Genomic DNA, 24,857 nt, shown 5'->3' on the forward strand with positions numbered 1-24,857 from the left:
CGGCGGATCGGCCCGGCCCCCCGCCCCGGCCTCCAACGGCCCCGCCCCCGAGACACTATTGCTCCAATCATCGGCCCCGCCGCGCCCACGGCCACGCCCCCGAGCCACCGCCCCTTCTGGCTCCGCCCGCTGAGACGCTGTAGCTCCAATCACTGGCCCCGTCGTGCCTCTGGCTCCGCCCCTTGAGCCGCGGCCCCGCCCCCTGATCTGCCACCGTGCCCGCCCCCGCCCGGCCCCGATCCCGATCCGTATCCCGGCCCCGATCCCAGCGCCATCCCCGTCCCGCAGCCGCACACCGTGTCGCTCAGCGCAGTTTATTGTCGCACGGGCACCCGCAGCCAGCCGCCGCCGCCGCGCCCAAGCCCAGGCGCTCCCCGGACACGGAGCGGCGCCCAGCAGTGGGCGAGGGGCGGCGAGACGGAGGCGAGGGGCAGCAGCCAAGGGAGCGCGAACCACGCGGGGTGGGAGAACCCCCCAGCTCCCTCCTCCCGGCCCCGCGCTGCCCCAGCTCCCCACAAAGCCCCCCCACGCCGGGGGTCCACATCCAGCAGCCGGACCCCCGCGCACCCGCCCGGTCCCGCTGCAGCGGAGCCCCTACACCACAGCCCTTCACAGGGGCTCTGCCGTGGCCCCCTTGCAGGGCAAGGGGGTCCCTTCCTGCCCGTCAAGCACCGGGGCTCATGCTGGCTGCCCCCCAGCCAGCCCCACCGCGGCCCCCCGCACTGGCCCTCGCAGGGGAAGGGGGTCCCCTGCTGCCCGTCAAGCACGGGGGTCTCATGCTGGCTGCCCCGCACAGCGGGCACGGGGTCGGGGCTGGGTGGGGGGCACACTCCGGTGCAGCTTTAGCGAACCGCTGCCCCCTCAAGTCTTGGCGGGAGGAAAGATGGGGGGGCTGTAACAGCCAGGGAAGGGGCGAGAGTCCACATGTCCAGAGGGTTCAGAGGAAGGGGTTGAGTCCCCCGGGCGCGGACGGCGGAGCCGGGGGGCCGCTCAGCGGCAGTAGAGGCTGCGGCAAGGCGCCGGGGAGTTCGGGGAACGTGCCAGCCTGCGGGAAGGCACTGGCGGAGGCGGGGAGGGCGACGGTGGCGGAGGGGACGCTGCTGAGGGGCATCGGCAGGGACGCGCTGTAGGTCATGGAGTTGGCGGGGTGGCCGGCGGGCAGCCCGGGCACCGGCGAGCTGGTCCGCATCTGGTTCAGCGTCGGCTTGGGCTGCTCGGACAGGCTGAAGGGGTTGGTTGGGGACGGCGTGCTCAGACCTGGCAAGGATAGGATGGGACACATCAGGGCGGCCAGGTCATCCCCAACACTTCTCCTCCTCTTCCTCCCCAAAACACCCCCTGTCCAGCCCAGGGAAGCCCCTGGCCAGCAGCCCTCAGTACCTACCGGAGAGGAAGGGGTTGCGGGTCTTGGAAGCCGGTGTAGGTGCGACCAGGGAGTCCAGGTTGACCAGGGAGGAGGCGGCGGGGCCGAGGAAAGCCTCGGGGGTTTTACAGTCCTTCCGCTCCTTGCCGGATTCGGGCAGGGAGTCAGCCAGGTTGGTGAGGTCAAAGCTCTTCGCCCCATCCTGCCTGGTGCTGGGGAACAGGTCGCCAAAGGGGTCCGGCTCTGGGATGGAGGGAGGGGAGATGAGCCGCGTGAGCCACTGGGAGACACCAAGGATGATGGCGTCCCCTGTCACCGCAGGTCACAGCTCAGTGTGATGGGCTGAGCCTGCAGCATGGCCTGCCCAAGTGCCCCCTGGAGCCACCATGGGAGCTGGCAGGGCTGGGGACACGGGTACACGCAGGGACTAGAGCTGCTCTCTCGCCTACAGGAGAGCCCAAGCCCATGACAAGTTTACAGATGGGACAAGCTTTGGCCACGCCAGCAAGCAGCCACACGCAGCCCTGGCCAGCCCCGGAGCTGCCTCCCTGCCACGGGCAGGGACAGGTCACCGTCCCCACCCGCCCGCTCCCGGCTCTTACCCACGGGGCTGCTGGACTTGGCCGAGGAGGGCGGCTGCGAGGGCTCCTGCTCCGGCGGCTCGGGCGGCTTTGCAAACGGGTCGAAAGCGTTCCCCCCTGGAGCTGGGGGGAAGAGGGGACACTCAAGGAGGGGAGCAAGCGGGGAGGTGGGAGGCAGGAGATGTGTGGGCAGGAGAGAGGCAGGGGTGGCTGCCTGCAAGGAGACAGAGAAGAGGGGGTGCAGTGGGGGGCTGGAGTGGGGTTGGGGGTCAGGAATGTGCACTGGAGAAGGCTCAGAGACAGACCATGGGGTCATTGCAGAACAAGACACCCCCACTGCTCATGGCCATCCCCCTGCAGCGGGCTGGTCCCTTTCCCAGGGCAGGGGACAGGTCTGCAGAAATGCTTTAGAAACCAGCACTGGCCCTCAGAGCAGGTTCTGTGCCCCTCACCAGGGACCAAAACTGGGGACAGGACACACAGGACCTGCACGGGGCTGGAGGAAGCACCAAGGAGGAACTGAGAGTGGCACTGAGCTCCGAAACACAGGCTGCTCCTACAGTTGCCTCCCCATCTGCAACGTGGCACCTGCGACCAGCAACCGTCCCGTCTGGTCCTGGCGTGGTGTGCAGGGGTGGTTTGGGGTGAGCAAACAGGTATCACCGACGGGACACACCATCAACCTGCTGCTGGAGTGGTGTGGTGGCTGCCATCCGCTCCCACGGGAGGGTTCCGTTAACTGCCGTGTTAATTAAAACAGCCTATTCTGTGCAGAGATAGAGCCTAAAAGTTCCTTGAAGTCTTCAGGATGCTGAGGGGTGAGCAGAGGTCCTGCTGCGGGGCAGGAGAGCGGGCAGGGGGTGTTTGGGGAGCTGGCTGCAGGAGGATGGGGGCAGAGCGCCGAGATGCCCACTCGCAGGAGGGTAGCGATGCTCAGGGCTGTCCAGAATCCCCAGCAAAGCCAAAAGGTCCATCAAGCCTCTTACCAGCGTTCGGAGGTTGCTCGGGCACAGCAGCCCAAGGGTCAGGAGCTGGAGTGGAACCGGAGCCCTGAGGGGCTGGGGGTGATGCTGTCCCCCAAGGGTCAGCAGGAGGGAAGCCAGAAGAAACAGGTGCCTTCCCCCAAGGGTCAGAGGCCGCAGTGGTGCTGGGGGGAAAATCCCAGGGCCCGGCAGATGTTTGCTGGGCTGAGGCGCTCGCCTGGGAGAGGGGCTCCCCACTGGTGTCCGGGACTGGCACCCAGGGATCTGCTGCACCGGCCCAGGCAGAGGCCACCGGCTCCGCTTTGGCTTTCATATCTGCAAGAAGAAGGGAAGCTGTGGGACAGGGGAACAGTGCAGGGCACAGAGGGATACTGAGTGGCAGGGATGTGCCCCGAGGGCCGTGACTTCCAGCAGCAACACCCATGCGTACAACGGAGGAGAACCCAGAGGTCTTCACTGTTGAGCTCCTGGGGACTGGGGAGGAACAGAGGCAAGGGACAGGTTTCTGATACCGTCCCGAATTTTGGCAGTCTGCGAGTTGCCCTCACCTGGCACATCCCACGGGTCAGCAGACGCGTGGCTGGAGGGTGCTGGCGCCGGTCCGAATATATCTGCCAGCTCCAGGATGGAGGACTGCAAAGAGAAAGGGAATAAAGAGGTGAGGGAAGCCTGAGGCAGACCTGTGGGATTGCCCTGGAGCCCATAGCGGGCTCTGTGGCCATCCAGCCCCCAGTGCTGTACCTGGCTTTTCTTCATCTTATCTTCTTCTTGCTCTTCCTCCCTGCCCTGGGCAGTCTCCTCCACGGCTCTCTGCTGCAGGGAGTTCTCCCCTTGCCAAGTCCTCACCTCCTGCGGGGAGAAGAGATGGGGTCTGTGAGCTCAGCAACCCTTCAGCCAGCACCTTCTCCAGAAGACAGACCAGCACAGGAGCTGCCACCACATCCCCGAAAAGTCCCAGCATCCGAGCAGACAGCTCCCTCAGGGCTGAGCCCACCAGGAGAGCACTCAGCAGACAGCCCAGAGCAGGGAAAGCAAAGCGGGCACTGGAGCAAGGTGGTGTTTTGGGCTCCAGCACCCCAGAGAGAAGCCCAAGTGCAAGGAGAGCGGAGTGCCAGGACTGCAGGACACAGGTACCTTCTCGTGCTCCTCTTTGCTCAGCGCGAGCGCGAGCTGCAATTGCCTTTCTTCGTCTGTACTGGAAATTGGAAGTGGCTTCTGCCAACAGAGGAAATTGGGTGACATTTCAGCTTGCCCTCAGGTCATAGGACTGCTCAGAGGTCCCTGACCTTGCCACCGCCTCTCCTGCAGCCCCTCGCCTGCCTGCACAACGTCTGTGCCCATCCAGCTGGCCTTGCCTGCGGACCCCCAGCCCAGTGTCCCTGTGCTCTCTAACCAGCTCCTGCTCAGGCTCCCTGTGGCCCCTGACCAGCTCTTTCCCTGACCCCATTACCTGCCTCTGCATTGAGGCTGGGATGACCCTAAATTAGGCAGCCAGCATCTTCCCTGAGAGGTTTTCAGGGACCCTGATGAAGTCAGTGAAGGGATGAACTAGGCACCCCTTTGCCCTGGCAGTCTGCTGGAGAGAAGAGTTTGTGACACTGACTGGCTTCACTTTGGGAATCCTGCAGCCCCGCACCCAGACCTGAGGCAGACTTTGGGGAGAGGCTGTCCCTGTACCACCATGGTGGCCCTGATCACCCCCCGTGACACTTGTCCAGCAGTGTGGGACCCACTGGGGCTGGGACTGGGGACCCCAGTGGGGGTGACTGTGTGTGTACATCTGTACACGTGTGCACATGCGTGTGCAGCCCAGATGGACTCCAACAGGCAGCGCTTTCCAGAGCGTGTTCCTACAGTGCTCATCGCAGCAGTGTGAGGAAGCTATAAATACTCCAATTCCAGGACAAAAATAGGGATACACGCCCTGCTCTGTCTCCAAAAGAGCCTCCATTGGGCAGGGAAGACGGGCAGCAGCAAGCGCTGTCTCCAGAGCATGTCCCCAGCCTGGCAGGACTGAGCTCGTGGTGCTGGGTGCCAGCTCCAGGGGATGTCCCTCGGTCCCATGTCCCTCTGACTGTGTGTGCTGGCTGTACCCACAGGCTCTGTGTGGGCCGTGCCAGCCGGTGTGCAAATAATCCTGTCCCTGGTGGAAAAGGGGCTGTGGCCACCAGATAGGAGAGGGGACAGCCTGGGGTGGTTTCACTCTGGGGCAGCAGCTCACTTGTTGCCTGCATACCTGCTGGGCTCCTCCTGGGGCTGTTTCCCAGTGCTCTTTCTATCCCAGTTTGAAAGGACCAGATAGTAGGACCAAGTTTCCAGCCCAGTGAGGGTGCTGCTGGCCCCACATCCACCACATAAACTGCAGGGCAAGGCTTTGCCCCCTAAAACCTCCGTGGGAAGGCAAGAGAAATGGGGGAGCTTAGAGCAAAAACCCTCGGCGAAAGAGGGCAGCCAGGTGGAGGGCAGTTGTGGCAAACCCAGTAGAGTCCCCAAGTTCACTCTGGGGTTTGGGAGGCTGGACAGATCCCCACCTGGTGCTGTCCTCTCTGGTAGGAGGACAGGAAGCAGGAGCAGCCCATGCCTCCACCTGCCTGCTGGTGATTTTGGATGCCAGGCACAACGCGAGCAGCCCGGTGTGGTTGCAGGTGCATGCACCAGCCTCGGGCAGCCCCCAAATTCCTCCCTCCTCCCAGGGAACTGAGCCATTGTGCCCATATATAAGGCAAAGTGCAGGGAGATGCCTTGTGCCCCAGGACAGGCAGGGCCACCCTACCTTCTCTGCCTCCTCCCGACTCATGGCCAGCGCCAGCTGCAGCTGCAGCTCCTCCTCGCCCGTCGTCTGGGGCCGTGCTTGCTCCAGGTCAGAGGCGAACCGTGGGGATGAGGATGATGCTGGGAGATGAAAGATGAAAAGGGGGTGGTGTCAGTACTGGGATATTCGGGGGAGCACAACACCAGCCTCCCCTCCAGGCCCACATCCCAGCACCCGGCCTCCCCAGGGCACATAGCCCCATGTTAGAGCTCCTGACCATGAACAAGCCAGGGGTTTAAGGCTGGAGGCACCGCCAGCTGCCTCTGCTGCTGGGGTTCACCACAGTCAAATCTCTGCTCTGTGGTGCAGGATGGAGATGGGCTTCACCACCACCCCCAGCCCCCCCACCCTGAGAGGAGAGCAATGGGCACCAAGCAGGTGCAAACCTAATGCAACACCTGCCCCCACTAAGTGAGCCTGAGCGAGCCACCAGCAACACTCACAGTTGAAGGAGGAGGGCGAGCCCCGTGCCCGGCCGTAGTCCTCGCCGTAGGGTGACGCACGGCGGCCGTAGGTGACCTGGTGGCTGCCACTGCCCATGCCCTCCAGGGCCATGCGCTCCTTGGTCTGCAGCGCGTGCGCCCGCTCCTGCTTCAGCCGCTCCTCGTCCTTCAGCAGCGCCATCACCTGCTTCACCTTCTCCCGGATGTTGATGCCCTGGTCCTTGCCATCGCGGTCCACGTACTGGAAGTCCTTCAGCGTCTGGATGGTGTAGAGGTTCTCCCGGCACTGGTGGGTCACCTTTTCGGAGCCGGTTTTGATGAGGTAGTCCAGGAGGGTGAGGGCTTTGTAGACGTGACGCCAGTTCTTGCCGCTGTCGTTCAGCCGCCGCCAGATCATGCCCATGACCTCGGCGAAGGCCACCGTGTTGAAGGTGAGGTCGGCGATCTCTGACATCAGGGAGCTGGGGGGTCCCCAGGGGTCATTGGAGGTGGCCTCCCGCACCTTGATCTCTGCCTCCGAGTAGTTGTGCACGATGTTCTTCACCTGCCGGCGCAGCGCCGAGGTCGTCATGGCTGTGTGGTGCCGGAAACCTGCCAGCGGCAGGCAGCAACGGTGCAGAAGGAATGAGTGATCACAGCCACAGCCTCACCGGCGCCTGCAGCAGGGGAACAGTGACACAGAGACCTCAGCATTGCCCCAGCCACTGAGACCCATCCCCAGAGCCCTCGGTCGGCACCAGGGACACTTCTCAGTGTGGACGTGCCCATCATCGCGGTATCAGGTGCACCCTAGGGGGCTGCCACCGCTCGCTAACCTAAAGACACACACAGTGGTCACAAGAGAAAACACCTCATAGCAAGTGCTACCCAGCACTGCAGAGCCGGCACAAGGTTTGACTCCAGATTCAGCAACATTTGGAGAAGAATTTACCCTGCACTTCTGCTTCTAAAAGTAACCATTTGAAAATGGCAGCTCCCTCCTCCAGATCCCAGCTGCCTCAGCCCCACCATCCCAGCAAAGCTGGTTTCAGACCCCTCCCAGACCTTGCACCAGCCAGGGGCTCCCCTGTGCCCCCAGATGCACTACCTGCAGCTGCACACAGCCCTGCTTGTCCCAGTCATCACCCCAAGGCTCTCAGTGCCGCCAAGGATGCGTCGTGCAAACACAAAACCCCGCCGTGAGTCAGAGCCTGTCGCGACTCACTCAGCTGGCAGCTGATCAGATGGGTTTTCCCAGCAAATTCGATAATTTTGCTCCAGCAAGAGGCTGGCAAAGTCAGGGTGCTAACAGCCAGTGCCAGATCAGTGAGCAGGACGGATAATGCAATGCCCCTCTCCCCAAAATCTCAAGCTGTTTGAACCTCCTCTGTGCCCAGACACAGGGCTGGGGCTGCAGGTGCTGGTGTGGTACCTCCCCATGGGTAATGCCCATCCTTGGGATGCCCTGCACTGACACGGATGCAGTGACATGGGGCAGTCTGGACCTGTCTTCACATGAGCCCATCACACTCCTGTCCCCTGCTCCATGCTGGTCCTTAATCTTCACCTCCTCCCTGCACAGTGGGAAGACACTGTTTACCCTCATTTTGTCTGAGGGCCAAGTCAAGGCAGAGGCAGAGGCTGCCGGGAGCTGCCTTTCCCTCGGCAGGGCCGCACCGCAGGGCCCGGGAGCCGGGCTGCTCCCAGAGCCCCCACTGCGGCTGCGACAGAACTCACTGGCAATTCTTCCCCCATCCAAGATAACGCCTGCAGGCAGAGGAGTATCTCCCCCACACAGCAGTGTCTGCAGGCAGCGATTACCGGTGTCCACCCACCACCCACCTCGGATGCCGGTACCTCCCTGGACCTGTCACACCGTGTCCAGCCCTCCACTGGCTCTGGACAGTGCTCCGTCCTGCCGGAGCTGGGCCGTGCTGACATGCCCAGGAGCCACGCACGGCACCCACCACGCTACCATACAACCCGTGTGACCAGTCCGGCACCTCCTGCTCCCGTGGGCCAGCGGCCAGGCGCCCCACGGCTCCGCCAGCAACGTCTCCCGTGAGTCAGAGAGGAGCCTGGCACCGCCACGCTCGCGGGCGGGCAAAGTTTCTCTGGAGACGCTTCCCTGCATCGATTCCCTTTCGCAATGCAGCCCGTCGGCGCGGCCTTTGGATCCCGCCGGGAGAGCCCACGGCACAGACGGCCGTGCCACTGCCTGCCTGGCACGGAAACACCTGCAGGACAAGGGCAGCAAAGCAGCAAAGTCCTCCAGGACTTGGCTGCGTGCTCTGCTTTCCACCAACACCCAGGTGGAGATAAAGTCACGTTTTCCAAAGGTGCCACCGGCCCGGAAAGCACCAGCAACCACCAGCACTCCAAGGAGGAGAAGGCAGGATGGTTCCTCCTGCCGCCAACAGGTCTCCTGGCAGGACAAGCCCCAGGTCCAGCGTGACTGGCTCCCGACATTGCTTATCCAGGCCAGAGACCTGATCCCAGCTGGACTTTGCCCACCATGAGATGGCCTGGGAAGTCTGAATGGGAAGAGATGGGAAGCATGGGCTGGGGCAGGGATAAGAGGAATGTAATCAGGGCTGGAGCTGCCAGCAGGGTTAAGAGCTGTGGGTTTATCAAACACAATATCCCCCCACAGCCCCCCCTGGAATATAAAGGGAGTGAAACAGAAGCTGTGCGGGAGATAAGGCGGCAGCACCCAGCAGCTCATATGGAATTACTGCAGTGACCTTGAGCAAGAGGCGGCCAGGTGGGAGAAGGACACACGGCTGCGGGGCCAGGTCCCCATCGCCCGCGGCCCGGTGCGGGGGACTGCGGGGGCGACGCGGGGGCGGCGGGGGGGGCGAGTAGGAACGGCGTGGAGGGAGAGCTGGAGGGAGGGGGGGACTGCAGCGGGGGCAGAAGGGTCCGGCGAGAGAAGGGGGGGCCCGGAGAGGGGATTACAGCTCCATCCCTGATCAGGTGCAGGGCTGGGAGGAGCAGCGCCCGCCATGGAGGGGGGAGCGGCGGGGAACGGCTCCTGCAGAGCCCTCGGCCGCGCCGCCGGCTCCCGCACCCGCCCGGATCCCGCTCCCGCTCCCGCAGGCGCCGCGGGGCCCCGAGCCCGGCCCGGGAGGCGTCACGGCACCGAGCTGCCCGCCGGGGCCCGGCATCCCCCGCAGCCCGCGATGCTCCGGTGTCCAGAACCTTCCTCCTCCTCTTCCTTTCCCCCCCCTCCCGCATCCCGGCTGCCGGGGCGCACGGCCCCGCTTACCTGCGCGGTGCCGCCGCCGGTGCCGCCGGGGAGCGCGGGTGGAGGCGGCCGCAGCCGCCCGCTCCTGCTGCGCGCCGCCGAGTTGCCGGGCTGGCTGGGCAGGTCCCGACGGCAGGTCCCGGCTTAACCCCTTCGGGGCCGCCCGGGCACCGGCCGAGGCGCTCAGCAGCCCCCCCGGCCCCCCCGGTGCGGCGCAGCGCGGTGCGGTACCGGCCGCGGGGGATGCGGCGCCGAGCCCCTGCCCCGCCGCATGCGGGAGGCGGGGATGCTGTAAATGCTCAGTCACTGCCCCTCGCTGGCAGCCAGCCAGGCGCTGCTCGCTGCTGCTGCCTTCCTCGCCTGTATTTTTTTTTTCCCTCCTCCCCCCATTATTTTTAGACAGAAATCCACGTCCACGGGCGCGGAAGCGGCTGCGAGGGATGCCGACCCTCCCCACCACGCAGCTCCTTCTCTGCTACCCCAGGCCACGCTAGCAATTTGGGTTCTTTAAATTATTATTCATTTTTTTTGCTAGGATCTAAATTTGGAGCAGATTCTTCCCCTGCTCTGAACAGCTCCCAGAGCCTGGCTGGGGGGAGAGAGGGAGGCATCAGATGACATGACAAAATAAGTCATGTCTCTCGATCATTTCAATGCCACCCCCTCTCTCTCCCAGCCTCTGCCTTCCATTTTAATCACTGACAGCCCTTCAAGTATTATGGATATATATAATCTTTTTAATATCACTGACATTTTCCATGATGGAAAGCATCTTGGGGGTGCTGAGACATTCGGGAGGGGGATTGTGCCTTCCTGCTGATGCTTCTGCCACACAGAGGAGAGCTGAGGTCTGTCTTGCCCGAAGGTCCTGCCTTGGGTCCCAGGGGGAGGCCACAGTGCCTCCCAGGGCTTTGCAGATCTGAGCAACCTGACGTTCCCAACAAGCTCTGGCCATGCAGGCTGAATAAGCATCTAGTCCCTCTTCCAGCTGCAGCCTGGGAGAAGAGCACATCCAGCATCCAAACCATCCCCAGATTAGCGCAGAGAACATCCCAGCTCGGGCGGTGGGAAGCATTCTCCATGGCAGCCTAAGATCCAGGCTTTCCTCTTCCTCCATTCCCATGCTCCTGATTCACTGAGTCATATGGTGAGGCAGACAGCTTGCTCTCCTTCAGGCACTGATTTTTTACAAGCAAAGTGAACCTCTCTGTGCAGAAAACACCCTACGAGGTGTTTTTGGAGCCGTACAAACGTGAGGTTTCTTTGCTGGGGCCCACAACCCCACCAGGGGAAGTGGAACCCAGCAAGGCACTGACTGCCCTCAGCACAGCCTGGCTGCTCACCCAGACCCCCTCAGCCATTGAGAAATGCACTGTCACCTTCTGCTTGCAGCATTTTCCTAGAACTCCCCCTCTTCCCAGGCTCTCTGGTGGAGTGATGATGTCTTCAGGCCCCCACTCACGTGCTGGGTTTGGTATGCAACTCCCAAGGCCAGGAAGGTCGCTCACCTCACCTCAGTTATTTAGCAAACACAACACAAATTATTAACACTAATACAAATAATGCCCACGTCTGGGAGAGGAGAAGGAATACTCTCCTTGCCTGGCTGCAAGGGCTTGGCCTTACAGGGTCCTTCAGAGCACAGGGCTGACAGCCCTGAGGGTCCCTGCACTGGTGACAGAGCCCACGTCTCACACTGGGCCTGTAATGAGGGTACATATTTCTAAAGCTGTTCTGTGGAAGGCAGCTCTAATTCGACTGCAGTTCCTGTCATGTAACTTCCACAAATCAACGCAAAAGGAAAAAAAAAAAAACAAACCAGCTGGCTCAGAGAAAGCTGCAGCAGCCAGACAGCAGAGTATCACAGTTGTTGGCCCACACATCCCTTCCTGCGTGCTGCTTGTACCTTGTCCCCTGAGGACACTCTTGTCCAAGGCTGAAAGAGGCACTGACAATATTTATGACAAAAATTATGACAAAAAATTAGACCGTTCACAGGTTTGTTCTCCTTTGCAGAGCTCTTACACCACCCCCCTGCCCTGTGCCACCAGGCTCCTCCCATGGAAGGGAAGGAGACGGCAGCACAGGACATTCTTCCATCGTATGTGACTGATGTAAAACTCCCATCTATCTGGTGTCATATTAACAGATTTTCCTGTGGGTAGAATAATACATGGAGCTTGGTTTCCATAGGCTGGACCGGAGATATGGATCCATGGAGACACGGATCCATGGCGACATGGATGGGTTTTGCCATCCCTTAATGTAAAGCTACCACATGAAAGGATTCCTGCCTCCGAGACAATCACGTTGCCTCTAGAACGTGCAGACTCCCTCTCATCTAGAAACAGATGGCTTGAGCAGTTTGAGTTGGGCAGATTCACAAGCTGATAATCATCTCCAGGGAGGCAGGAGCTATTGTCAGAGCCTGTGAGACACACCCCAACTTCAGGCCTTTTTCCTCCTAATTCTCAAAATGTTGCTGAAATTCTCACTCCAGGAATGCTGAGCAGAGACATTCCCTTTGTGGGTCTGTGCCCACTAAGCCAGAGGAGGCTCCCGCTGCCACAGAAGCCAAAATGCTTCCCCACACTCCAATAAGAGAAAACATCTCAAAACATGAGGGGCTTCACCTGGCCAGCAAAAAAAATAAGCTGTGCTTTGCCATGGTACTGCCAAGAGGAAGAATATGTTCTCTCCTCAGACAGCACAGGAGTTAAAATGAGAAAGCAAAAGACACCAATTCTGCAGAAGGCACAGTTATTTCACGCTCTGTGCAGCTCCAGACTGTGTCAGTGTGGCTGCCAAAGGACAGGAGCACGTGCCCGAGGCACACACGCCCGGTGCCACTGCGCAGTGACGTGCACAATTCGTAACAGCAGTGCTCAGCACGGATATGCATCTGCTGCCTAAGAACTCCAGAGGTATCACAAACCTCAATTAATGATCTGCACTGATGTCATTGCTCTACAGGGCCAAAGCCTTTCCCGGGAATGCTGTCCAGCCGCTTTGGCAGGAAGGTGGCACTTTTGCCAGCATGACACAGGTCTCTCAATGCCAGGTCACGACAGACCCCACAACCAGCTCACTCTGCCTTGAGAACCTGCTCCCACTGAAGCCCAGCATGCCACACTCAGGCCTGGGATGCCTCCACAAAAACCTCTATTCCAGCTGTGATGCATAAGGAAACCCAGACATAAAGCAGTGATGAGCCCAGACACACAGGCAGACGGACAGACAGGAGGGGTGGCTCTAACACGAGGCCTTACCATGCTCACAATATTTATAGCACAAGTTTCACTCATTTAATTCAAGAGTGATTAGACTTGGAAGGAAACAAGTAAGATCTGGCTCACAATGGGTCATGGGTACCTTGAGCTGGATGGAAAGAAATGGCAAGATCAGCACAAGATGGAAATTCATGGATACAAAACCAGGCAGGTTGGCACATCCCTTGGGATAGTGCTTTTACTGGGATCCAGAATGCCTCAGAGAAGCCTGCTGTCAGCCATTCCCAGGGGGAGACTGGACAAGCAGCCAAGAACATGATCAAAAATGGGATGGATTTGTCTAAGTTACTTTTCTTGTACTGGTGCTCTTGAGTACAAAGGGACACCCTGCTTGCTCACCTGCATCCAAGCGCAATCGACAAACAAAGAACACATCTCATGTTGACTGGCACTTTTAAATTCTTCTTCCTTAGCAGAAATGCCAGTATTTTCTAGTCCTAACGTTTTCTGAGGCAGTGATATTTCTTGCCTTGTCTCTTCTTGGCAAGCGATCATCTGTAGCAGTAACAGATGATCCAGCAACAGTCCCACATCACAGCATGTCAGAAAAGAGGCAGCCCAGTATTTGTAATCACTGAATCACTTCAGAAAGAATTGTCACTCAATCTGTGTAAATATGGTTATTTATTTATTTTTTTAAAGCTATTTCTACATGCAAAGGGTTTCAGCTCTCCCACTACAGAGCACGTTATTGCTTTAGATCCTCAAATAAAGACACCATTTCACTCACCATTGAATCCAGCAGCTTGTAAACCTGCAGCAGAAATCAAGAGAAGACAGTTGCAGTGAAAACACACAAAGAAACCCTGAGGATGAGACTGACAGAGATGGTTTCTCACACTGGAGTACATTATCATATGGGCACACACACAACCACACAGAAGTGGCAGCCTGCTAACAGAGCTCTAGTAATAACTTCTCTGGCTATGAAGTGTGTTTAACATTATCTGAGGTACAATTAATTCAGCTGATCCCTCAAGAGTCCACAAGCATGCTGAAGACATCCCAGATAGAAGTCCCGCATGTGGCTATGTGATGGCTGGATTTCTTCTAACAGATTCCAGGCTGGAATAAAGGGCATCTTAATCTGGATTTCACACTTACCTTGCTGCAGCATGAGGGACATATGTCTGTCAGTTTTCTGAGTTTAAAAAAATGTTTACCTCTCCTCCTGAGCCTCAGTGTAACTTACAAGCAAACAACAACCCCAAGAAAAGGACAAAACCCAACAAATACAAGCTTTGGTCAGACTCACTTCAATATAGAGTTTTTCCTGGTATATTCCAAATGAAACAGAGTCCACCTGCTCCTGAGGAGGTTCTACTCCCTCTGTAGTTACAGCTCCCTCTTTCTCCTTCAGTGATGAAGCAGCAGATACCCGCTTCTCATCTTTTACTTTTGGGGGCTCTGCTCCCTCTTTCACCTTCACTGATGCAATGGAAGGTGTCCGCTTCTCATCTTTCGCTTTCAGCTTTCTGCTGCCCTGATGTTCCTAATCAGGGACAGATCAAGAAAAAAAGGGATATGGGTCAGAACACCGCTCAGATTGTTGCAAGATGCACCTCCCAGGAGCAGCACCTCTTCCACTGGGTTAGAAATCGGCTCAAACTCAGGATACACAACCTCAGAATTGTTCACACTGTCCCCTGCACTCAGGGCTCACCAGGCATCCCAACACATACCACTTTCTCTTTCCCTGGTGTCGCTCTACTTTTTTTGCGTTCTTTATCCTTTTTCTCTTCTTTCTTAGTGGCTATTTTGTCTTCCTTTCCTCCTTTTTTTTCTCCTCCTTGCTTTACTTCCTCTACCAAAGAAAGAATTTCAGTTACCCAAAAGCATCCACACATCCAGAAAGACCAGCCCACTGCACTAACACAGTGGGAGTGTATTACTTTTGCAATGTACTTCCCTCTTTTTATTAATCTGAGCTGTACTGCACTGAAAAACAATACCTTGAAGAGTACTTTGTTTAAATAAGGAATGAAGAGGTCTCAGATGTGTATCAGAACAAGCCTGTAAGACAGCTAATAGTAAGGCAGTGTTTGCTGGGTCAGTCTGTGTGAAAACCACAGCTACACGTAGCTGAATTAAAAGGCTTTTTTGTGAGGTGGTTTTTTACTGATGCCAAACCACAGATCACAATTAGTACTGTGACTGTCACACAATCTGCCTTTTTTTTCTGATGCATTTTCTTATAAAAGCTTTGAGGGGGACCTGCTGAAATTGAAATTTCGGTCGAAATTCATCACGTTTTCTGGATTTCCAACAGTCCACAGAAAGCAGTTGCTGTGCTAAAACTACCATTTACCTGTTTCCTCTGGAACAGCATCTGCATAGGTGTCCTTCTTAAGCAAGCCATACAGGGATCTCAGCCTCAGAGCGTGACTCACCATATCATCAACTGCTCCCCGCCACAGCTGGAGGCTGAGAAAAGGATCAGGATCAGAAGGGAGACAGTGCAGCAATTGCCACCTTGTTTTAACCCTGTGCCCAGAAGTAAAGGCACCTTACAGCTGAGAGCTGCTCTATACAACTAAACCAACAAAACAACACCCACAGTCTAAATATCTGTGCAGAGAGATGCTAAACTGCCTTCCTCATGTTAGATCCCTCCAAGGTCTCAAAGGTTTGCAAATCAACAGGCTCACAGGGACTCATAAATATTACTGTGAAACTAGGTCTGCTCCTCAACATGACACACATTGATAAATCAGCATCAACCTGCTCTGTGTTTACCAAGAGGAACCTGCATCCTTCTAATTTAGAAGCAACGAGAAGCTGTTGATATGTTTACAGTCTGAAAGCCTGAGCAAAGAACAGAGAGACTGTATGAGGGAGGAGACAGTTATCTGAGTAAAAGGGTACAGAAAATACCCAAAGGTTTCCTAAATACAGACTAGAATAACCTTGCCAGAAATAATCTTGTACACTCTCCAAAATTACATGCATTTAATATTCTAAACTTATCTCCAGAAGGAAAAAAAAAAGGCATTTGGGTCCTAGACAGCTGCTACAATTAAGCTATAAAAAAAACAGAGTGTAAAGATGACTTCTAGACCTCATATAATTATCTGCACTCTGAATCACAACACTTGCAACAGAGCTCGCTGAGGCTGTTGATCACACAGTGCTTTCACAAGCTTTTTCCTTGCAAAGGAACATACCAGAGTGGATACAGAAGGTCTGACTGAACTGGCCTCTGTTCAACACACAGCTCCAGAGCTGCCTTATTGAGCTGGGTCAGTGCTTCTTCCCGCTGCTCTTCCCCAGGGATTGACATTATGGCCTGTGAGAGAAAAGACAGAGAGTGCGTGGAGCACTTCTCAGGGTTCATTCCCAGTCCATGGGCCCTGAGCTCGATGGAACCACCGTGGCTCTCTCCCTGGACACCAGTCTGAAACCAGGCGCACTGGGCGCTTACACTCACACATGTGGCTTCCTACACGGCTGGGATTTGGCCAAGGTCCCCAAGATCCAGGGAACAATCCCAGATTCCCCCATCAGACTGACAGTAAGCCCCTTTGCAACTTCACAGGTGTGCTGGGGAACAGGGATTCTAGTGAGCTGCAAGGCTCCCAAGTAAAGCTTAGTTATAAAAGAAGCAGAGAGATTTCCAAGAGAGCACTACAGAAAAACCGCTGACAGAATCCAAACCACTCTTGGTTTAATCTAGGGAGGTCTGTACTTTATCCACAGCCTGTCATGAGTGCCCCCTTAGTTCTCTGATGAATAGGAAGGACTCTCCAAGGCAAGGAGCCCTTAGGGGAGCCACGGGAGGCTGTAAGACTAGCCTGCCCCCCGCATTCAGTCCTGGGATGACAGAAAGCTAACGGGGGAAGAGCTTAAAATATCTATTATGTTGTCTGGTTCTCTTTTCTTCTTCACACAACAGCCCACAAAGTCTCTCTTGGGAATCTCTTTACAAGAGCACTGAGGGTGTGGTCAGCAGAGCCAATACACATCATAAATCATCTCTAACTCCCAGGACATAGGCAGCAGACCTTTGGGTGGGCTCCACACTGGGGCAGGCTGGGCTGTTTGAAGGGAAATGAAAACACCATCAGCTTGTCACAGCATCAGTGGGAACAGAGCTGACTACCTGTTTAAAGTCCTCAAGGGAAAGGTTCCATCCTGACGGGCCTGCTTCTTCCTCCTCAATGCTCATCTTTTGCCTCAGAGCCTCCTCTAGTGATTTCTTCCCACCTGGGAGCTCCGTGGTGCTGCTCTGAGCAGGGAGAGGCTCCACAGTGCTCTCCTGGTACTCCGTGTCCTCCTCTGCAGTGCTCCTCTGGTCTGAGGGCACTTTCTCCTCGAAGGCTGAAGGCACAGTCATGTACTGTCTCCATAGTTTGTGCAGCTGCTTTACCACTTGATACTGATAATAAAACTGTGATAACAGGGAAAAAGTAAACAGACATGAGTTTTGCCTTTCCTCTTCAAACCCAACTGTTAAAGCCTCCATGGCAGATTCTGCCAGCTCCAGAGACCCAGGGATGCACCAGCCCCATGGATCTGCCCTCCCTGTTACTTCAGTTACCCATCAAATAGCAAACATCACCCCGGGATTCTTCCTGTGGAACAACTCTTCCTCGGTGGCATAGGCAGGAGATGGGGTGCGCTCTGGGGTCCGAACTTGGTCTAGAAGTTCACTGAGATTGTCTTTGACTATAGCAGCACCTTCTCGAGCAGCCAGGTCACTCTGAGGCACCACAACGAGAACAGCATGTGCGAGTCCCCATTCCACATACAAACACACAAACAAATTCACTCCCACGCCAGTAACCACACGCATACATTACACAGGGTTACAAGGACAAGAATAACTGCAAACCCCGCTGAGCGCAGCAGTACTGCCAACAGCTTTTCAAACAAACCCTACAAATCCTCCCTCAAACTATGCTTTTCAAAGCGTAGTGTAATTTTCATTTTATACCTTAAATTATCGTAGCGTACAACACACAATCCCATCTCCACTAAGTAACTAATGAAATTAATTACCAACAGAAAATTCATTTTTAAAGGGCCAGCGTGAACACTTTAGGAGACACAGTCATGTCTTTAGTAACAACATTAGAAAAGACTGCAAAGTTCCCCCATGTTATTTAGCAAACCTACTCAAGTATGTACAGACGTTCTGTAAATCATCTCACTCCCAGCCCTAATTACACAGTAATAAAAATACCAGTTGTTCACTCCCACCCTTATCCTCTATTTGCATATAAAGTTCAAAGCTCACAGTTACCCAGTCACATGCTTGGTTACCTCCAGATTCTCTCTGAAGTCAGCCAATTTATCCTCATACACAGCAATTCCCCAAAGGGTCACCTGCAGCAGAGCTCCTCCTAATAACAGAGGATGTGTCCTAAATTCCCAGGGCTCACTGAAAATGCCTGCTCTCCTTGACTTGAAAAGAAAGGAAAACCTCCGAGTTTCTCCAGGCAAAATTACACCTGAAATAAGAGAGAAAATGCATCGGTCTGCAAGAAGCCACCTGGTTAACTTGACCCTTTTCCAACCCCACCCCAAGTGTCCCTGTCTCTGTAGGAGACTCTTTCACCATAGTTTAGCTGGTTATCACACTTCATCCAGCTATTCTTCTCCTTCCAGATTTACTCCCAGTCCCCATGCTACTGAACTGGTGTTATTTCCACTACATGCTCCTTCTACAGCAAGCTCAGTTCTCCAGCAGATGATGGTCCATTTGCCATCAGAAAATGATTCACTTCTCAATATTCTGCCCATTTGCACTCAGAGTAGGAGCAACCTCCTTTCCTTTAGGTTTCATGAGAGGGATCTGCCTTGCACAGCTCTTTTGGGGTGAGTCAGCTCTGACACCCAGGAGCTTCCTCAGGAGAATCACCCAGCAGTGCTGTGCCATTAGTCAGACTCCACATCTCAGGAAACTCCCGAATACCTGCTCTCTGGCTGAGGTACAAAGGTCTCGTACCTGGTCTGGTATCAAAGTAAAAACATGGCATCCTCCTCCCCTTGGTTTCTCTGGAGGGAATCTGCTGGGGCAGCCTCATCCAGCTGTACCAGATGGCAGCTGTGCCATCATTGCTCACCGTGAGGAAGCTTTCGGCCTCCTCACCAGCCAGAGTCTCGAAGGTGAGCCGGGCAGCAACACCAATTTCATTCTGCAACAAAGAGGAAAAAGATAACAATTTCTGCTCTATCTGGCAGGATTTATCCTGCATGAAGTCATAGCTCAAATAAGGGGTTGAACCTCAGCAGAACTTGTAAGGCAGGTCCAGTGAAGTGGTCATTATACAGAGAGAGCCTGGGAATCTAAGCTCACACCACAGCCAGAGCAACCCCTTCTGTCCCTACATCTCTCCAGAGCAAACAGAGGGATACTCTATTATCTTCAGAATAAATTCCCCATTCTGTGGCCTGGGAGTGACACCCATTGTACAGCCGTGACTTGGGAACTCACACAGGCTTAGCTTGACTAAACAATTAAAATCTCACAATTACCCTGCAAGAAGTCATGCCCTTGATCCAACGAGCAGGCTTGCCACAGAAAACTAAAGATAGATGCTTTTCTTCTTCTGGAGCCACGTTGCAGGAGTCACTGCTACAGAAAACAAGAGCCAGCATTTTCATGGAGTAAAATTCACTTTCAGAGAGGAGAGAACCAGGGATAATTTACAAGACCCTGTAAGAAATAATCCCAACTAACGCTTTTCCACACACTCCTCTCCTTAAGGACAGAGCCTTGCTCCTTAGACACAAGGCCTCAAGGCAAAAAGATTTCTAAATCTGGTGATTATATTAAAATATGCCTTTTGTTGTGCCCACTGGAGGTTCCTCTCCGTTCTGGCTAAAAACAGCTAAGGGTACCTTTACAGACTGGTGGTACATATCCAAAACTCTTTACTTCTGCCAAGAAGTAAAGCTTACTCAATCTCTTCAGGAGGAGTGGAACATGGAGAAGTGGAACATGGAGAAGCCTCTGCTGAGACAGACGTGAACGGCTGCCCTTTACCAATCAGCTCCAGTCCTTCCAGATCCTGGACATACACAAAAATGATCAACTCAGGGTTTCTTTTTTCATATAGAAAGGAAATTATAATACTATCCAAATGCACCAACTCAGTCAAGGAAAGTGAAGTTGAAGTATCTTGCTCCTACAATGGTTTTTAGAGGTATACAAAGAATGCTCAAGAGACTCGGGAAGGAACCAATTCTGAGTTTCCCAAGAATCCTAGATGACTGCATTCCCCACTACAAATGATCCGTGAATGGGAAAAGTCTCCCTCACACACGTTTCTCATCCCCAGAGACAGCTTTCAAAGACAAAAAAAGTGAGGTTTATTCTGTTTTTAGGAGGAGGGACTACCTGCCTTCAGATTATTTTAGATGTGTGTTTTCCACATGGGTAACATGTCTTCCCTCTGTCCCGGGGCACTAAATCAAAGTCCTACACCACTATTTGGCAGGTTTTTTCATGGCCTAGGTCCTGGCAGCTTCATGCCGCTGGTTTGGGGTCCTATTCTGAGGCTCCTAGACCACTCCACGCAACACTTTGGGAGGCCAGACAACTCCTTCATGGGTGTGGCCCTCTGGAAATGTCAGAACTTCCAAGAAAAGTACTGTGGGGCTAAGTTTTAGACTCCTAATGCTTTTTCAGACCCAGTTCTTGGCAATTTTATGTTACTCTACTGACAAGAAACAAGAGACACAAAGAATGTCCCTGCTCCTCTGGTCTTACCGGCTTATAAAAACCCAGCTCCTCCAGGACAGATTTCAGCTCCTGCCGCCGATGTTTCAGGAAAAGACTCTTATCCCAGGTTAGATGGCAAGGAATCTTCGTTGGGGGCTTCAGAGCTGTGGAAATACCCACACAAGAGCTCACTCTCTACATACTCACGTGCCTATTAAATTTCACTCTCTGCCAAATTTAGGCCTCACGGAGTTTTAAAGAGGAGGCTCAACAGATGACTGGGAAGCAGCTGCTCCCTCCACACCTGTGGCCCATTTCTGTGGAAACACCTCTCTGCAGTGCTCCCTTACCCGTTTCCTTCTGGACAGTGCGGGGTTTGCCCACATGAGTGATTGGCTCTCGGTCCCCACGTTCCGTCCGAGTCAGTGTCAGCATCAGGCCGGTGAGTTCATCTCCAATATGGTCGGGCTGGCTCCAGAACTCGCTTCCTACTCGGAATCCCTGCGGTGGAAAACAAGGCTCCCACTGATACAGAGTTGCACAGCTACCTGCTATTTTCATAGGGACTAGAAAGGATCTGATCCTGCCTATATGAACATTTTAATAGTCTATGAATTATCCCTTTCTGCAGAGCAAGCCAAAATTTCTATCAGGCTGCTGTCAAAGACAAAAGAACTTTCTTCTACCTAGTGCTACGTGAAGGTTGAACGATATTAAAATAAAGCTTCACACAAATGCAAATTCTTTGACAGTGCTATAAATGTAAAAAAATTATTTTAACACAGGATCCTCCCATAATCCTCCTGCCTTGCCCATACCCCTTTCTCCGTGGCAACCACTAAAATCCAAGCCTGAATCAATCAGATCTCTCTGCCCCCTGGAACAGCAATTGTGACATGTTCCCATGTCACTTCCCTGGGCAGGACAGTCTTTGTTGAGAGTCCAGAAATGGCACTTGCTCATCCCCACTTTCCTCTGAGTAGTATGGATAGCACAGTTCCTGGTTTTATTTTTAAAATCCCTGAAAGCTCTGCTCACACACCAGGCTGAAGGACTCAAGAGTGGCTTTGATAAATACCTACCGACAGCCCTTCAGGGATGTTACTCATCACACCAGTGTCTGTGCTGTTTCACAAGAGCAGCACATTCAGGACAGACAGGATGTGGGGCTCTCACCTTTCCAGGATGGAGGTAGGGGAGACTCCGGTCAATGAGGTCCCTTTCTTCCATGACTTGCCTGTAATTCTCCGCGATGTTCATCATCAATTCATTCTCTGGCTTCTGAAGAATTTCTGTAAAGAGGAAATGTCGCATCATCGGTGCTGCACCTCTGGGCACACCCTTTGACACTATTGTTGTTCACCTGTAACCCATTTACACTGGCCCCTGCCAAATCCACTGTCCTTGCCCCAACCAGAGCCACCAGCTCACCCTCCCACCACATCCACAGCCACTAGCACGTGTGGGAGCTCTGAGAACATGGAATTACACTGCAATGGCAATAGGATTAACCCTGGTAGGTGATAACCACTGCAGTTTGGTGTGGGGACATCAAACTCCCTCACCTACACACAGAATTTTACAGAAGGAGGCCTCTGCAGCTTTGTCTCACCTCCTAGGTGTTTCTCTTGCTTTTTCCTGATTGCCATATGATGGCTCCAGTTCTGGAGAGCTCTGTGCCCTGCTAGTTGGGCCTGAGGAGCCTTTTGCTTCTTCTCTCCTCCATGTTTCTCTTTCAAAGCTGCTGCAGTAACATCCGGACGAGGAACCTCAATAACATCTGCTGTCTGATGAGAAAGGAAGCACTGAATGAACCTCTTCATGCACACCAAAACAAGAATGGGAGAGGGCAGGAGAAAAGAGTTATTCTGATTGACTGTACTTTTACATTAGCACTCTGAGAGGAACAAAAGCAGGGCAGCAGGAACACACTCAAGAGACAACGGAAGGATTTATCTGAGTAATTAGACTCCAGCAATGCCATTGCTGCAACACTAGCTCTTTCCTGATGCCAACACAAGAGCACAGAGGGAAGAGGAAGCCTGTGTAATTGTTCCCTCCATGACCTGGTCCTCCAAAACCTGCTGGTGCAGTTTCTCTGATGGCAAACCCTCCCTGCAGAGTGTGACGAGGCTGGGAAAACCACACCTCAGCCCTGACCTGCTCCTGATAGGTGCTGGAAAGCATCGAAAGGTACTGCTGGCACCACGCTCCACCTCTGGAAAAGTGCCACATAGCAGCATTTTCCTAACTTTACAAACTAACCCGAGTGCTTCTTCTGGCCCAGACTTCCATCTTAAACTCCTGGACACTTCCCAAAATGTGATGAGGGAGAATCTCTTCGCAGCCATCAGCAAACTCTTTTGGTCCTACAACACACACACAAAAAAAATACCCAGCCCCAGAGCCAGGTCACTAAAGTTTGGCTTAGCAAAACCAAAACCCAGAGATAAGATGTGAAGTTGAACCCTACCAGGAAAAGTCAGTGGTTGCCTGGGTGCCTTGGGAGAAGCGGGATGTGCTACAAGATGTGTCACCTCCTTGGGTAGGTATTTTCGAACGAGGTAATTCTTCCTAACTGGAATTCTCCCAGCATCATGGGGAAGGCGTGGAGCATGAACCTGCAGGAAATAAACAGTAACAGTGCAGTTAGGTACACACTGACTCACCTTTAATCCATCTGATGCTTTTAGGATATGCAAAGGTCATATCAGTACAGTTACTGTAAGAGACCTGGAAAGGGACTTTTCACAAGAGCCTGGAGTGACATGACAAGGTGGAATGGATTCAAACTAAAAGCGTAGGTTTAGATTAGATATCGGGAAGAAATCCTTCCCTGTGAGGGTGGTGAGGCCCTGGCACAGGTTGCTCAGAGAAGCTGTGGCTGCCCCATCCCTGGAAGTGTGCAAGACCAGGTTGGACGGGGCTTGGAGCAACCTGGGCTAGTGGAAGGTGTCCCTGCCCATGGCAAGTGGGTGGAATGAGATGATCTTTAAGGTCCCTGCCAACTCAAACCATTCTATGATTCTCTGATTCCTCCCCTATGAGGCACATTATGCAGCTGCAGAGACACCAGCTCAGTTGCTGTCTCATTCCTCTGAACTCCGGTTTATAACAGGGGCAGGGAAAGGAGAGTTTTAAATCACTTTCCCAAGAGATTTCTGCTGCTGTGTCACTCGATGTCAAATGATTCCACTCACACACTGTGACTCAAGTTTTGGAAGGAAAGCCATGAAAGCTACTAAACAACTTACAGGTCTTATGAGACCATGAAGTTGGAGAGGCAGATGATTTATCCTTCCAGTTGAAAGTACTGTGTAAAGACTGATAATTCTTTATTTTTTGCCATTGCACCTAACAATGTGACATTTTATCATGATAAAGAGCACGACAGACAAAATGGAGTAAGAACTCAACTGCAAGAGTTTTGGCTTAAGTAAATGGGCTGCACCCTCTGTTAAACACATAAAAAGAGTGTGTCAGTTAAGGCAGCTTTTTCGCCCAGTGGAAATACATACTTTCTCCAGGTCCTCCACCTTAATTGCAAGTGCCTGGATATCCTCTCCTTGCAGAACATTCGGATCAGGCTTGGGCTCAGGCTCAGGCTCGGGCTCTTCTGAAATTGCTGAACTGGGCCGTTCAGAGGTCTTTTCCTTCTTGCCTGGAAAATACATGAAGAGACCTCCTCTTCAGTCTCCCAAGGAAACACCACCTTCCTCTTTCAGCCTGGTTAATCATTTCCAGCTGACCACTTTACGTTTTGGTTTTGTGTTTGCTTTTTTTTTAAGCTTTCACAGAACAACTGAATTCAGCATCTTTTGTAATTGGAAAAATCAAACTCTCAGAAGCAGAAAGGACCAAAGTGGGTCAAGCAGGATTCAACTGTCTCACCCTTTATTCCAGATGAGATAAATACAGATAAATAGAGCTCCCTGCAGGAGGAACAACAAATTTCGCGGGAAGCTTCCTGCTCCAGCTGCTAGCACAAGGATACAGCCTCCCTGCAGTCACCCAGCACAACAAACCATTGGATTTCCAGAAGCTCCTGAATAGCAAAACAGCTCTGAAATAGCCAAACCCGGGCAGAGCCGGGCCGGGCCAAGCCGAGGGGATCGCACCGGGGGCTGTTCCTCCACCTTGACCCGCGCGTCCCTCCCGCTGGGACCGGCTCATTTAAAAAACCCAAACTATAAGAATAACGACACGGGGATCCCTGGGTGGGAAGGGGCTGTTTGTGGCGGCTCCACCCCCGGCGTCGCTGAGGCCGCAGGCCCGGCCCGGCCGCCGCTGCCCAGGCGCGCTCCGCGCCGGCCGTACCCGGGGGGCTCCGGTTCTGGGGCCGACTGCCTCGCTGCGACGCCATGTCCCGCCGACCCCCCGACCCCGGCACCGGCACCGGCACCGGCACCGACACCGACCCCGGCCCCGGCCCCGACAGAGCCCGCGGGTCGCGACAGGCCCCGACAAGGCCCCCGCGAGGCACCGCCCCCTGC

The 24,857-nt window shown here is 54.3% G+C and overlaps 2 protein-coding genes across 4 annotated transcripts; both read right to left on the bottom strand.

Annotated features, from left to right (window-relative positions):
• Positions 1–298: 298 nt before the first annotated feature.
• Positions 299–9,887, bottom strand: EPN3 (epsin 3). Of its 3 annotated transcripts, XM_039390212.1 has the most exons (10): positions 9,430–9,883; positions 7,637–7,735; positions 6,183–6,838; positions 5,701–5,819; positions 3,669–3,776; positions 3,476–3,560; positions 2,931–3,242; positions 1,966–2,067; positions 1,385–1,606; positions 299–1,257 (listed from the first exon to the last, which is right to left on the bottom strand). In XM_039390212.1, the coding sequence occupies exons 3-10, from the start codon at positions 6,751–6,753 to the stop codon at positions 938–940; spliced, it is 1,839 nt and encodes a 612-aa protein (XP_039246146.1). In that variant the 5' UTR covers positions 6,754–6,838; positions 7,637–7,735; positions 9,430–9,883; the 3' UTR covers positions 299–937. The 3 variants fall into 3 exon arrangements, with proteins under 3 accessions (XP_039246146.1, XP_027605568.1, XP_039246147.1); XM_027749767.2 differs by lacking the exon at positions 7,637–7,735; XM_039390213.1 differs by lacking the exons at positions 1,966–2,067; positions 7,637–7,735 and having other exon boundaries at positions 9,430–9,887.
• A 3,416-nt stretch (positions 9,888–13,303) lies between these two features.
• Positions 13,304–24,771, bottom strand: LOC114003116 (MYCBP associated protein). Its single transcript, XM_039390211.1, has 19 exons — positions 24,682–24,771; positions 23,883–24,025; positions 22,838–22,985; positions 22,630–22,733; positions 21,977–22,151; positions 21,541–21,656; positions 20,715–20,865; positions 20,413–20,528; positions 19,602–19,711; positions 19,176–19,275; positions 18,646–18,835; positions 17,961–18,148; positions 17,257–17,397; positions 16,798–17,085; positions 15,863–15,984; positions 15,007–15,122; positions 14,381–14,502; positions 13,954–14,190; positions 13,304–13,452 (listed from the first exon to the last, which is right to left on the bottom strand). The coding sequence occupies exons 1-19, from the start codon at positions 24,725–24,727 to the stop codon at positions 13,387–13,389; spliced, it is 2,679 nt and encodes an 892-aa protein (XP_039246145.1). The 5' UTR covers positions 24,728–24,771; the 3' UTR covers positions 13,304–13,386.
• Positions 24,772–24,857: the final 86 nt, after the last annotated feature.

This window comes from Pipra filicauda, unplaced genomic scaffold, assembly GCF_003945595.2.
Source record: "Pipra filicauda isolate LSUMZ 115617 unplaced genomic scaffold, ASM394559v2 scaffold80_size11013439_pilon, whole genome shotgun sequence".
NCBI lineage: Eukaryota > Metazoa > Chordata > Aves > Passeriformes > Pipridae > Pipra > Pipra filicauda.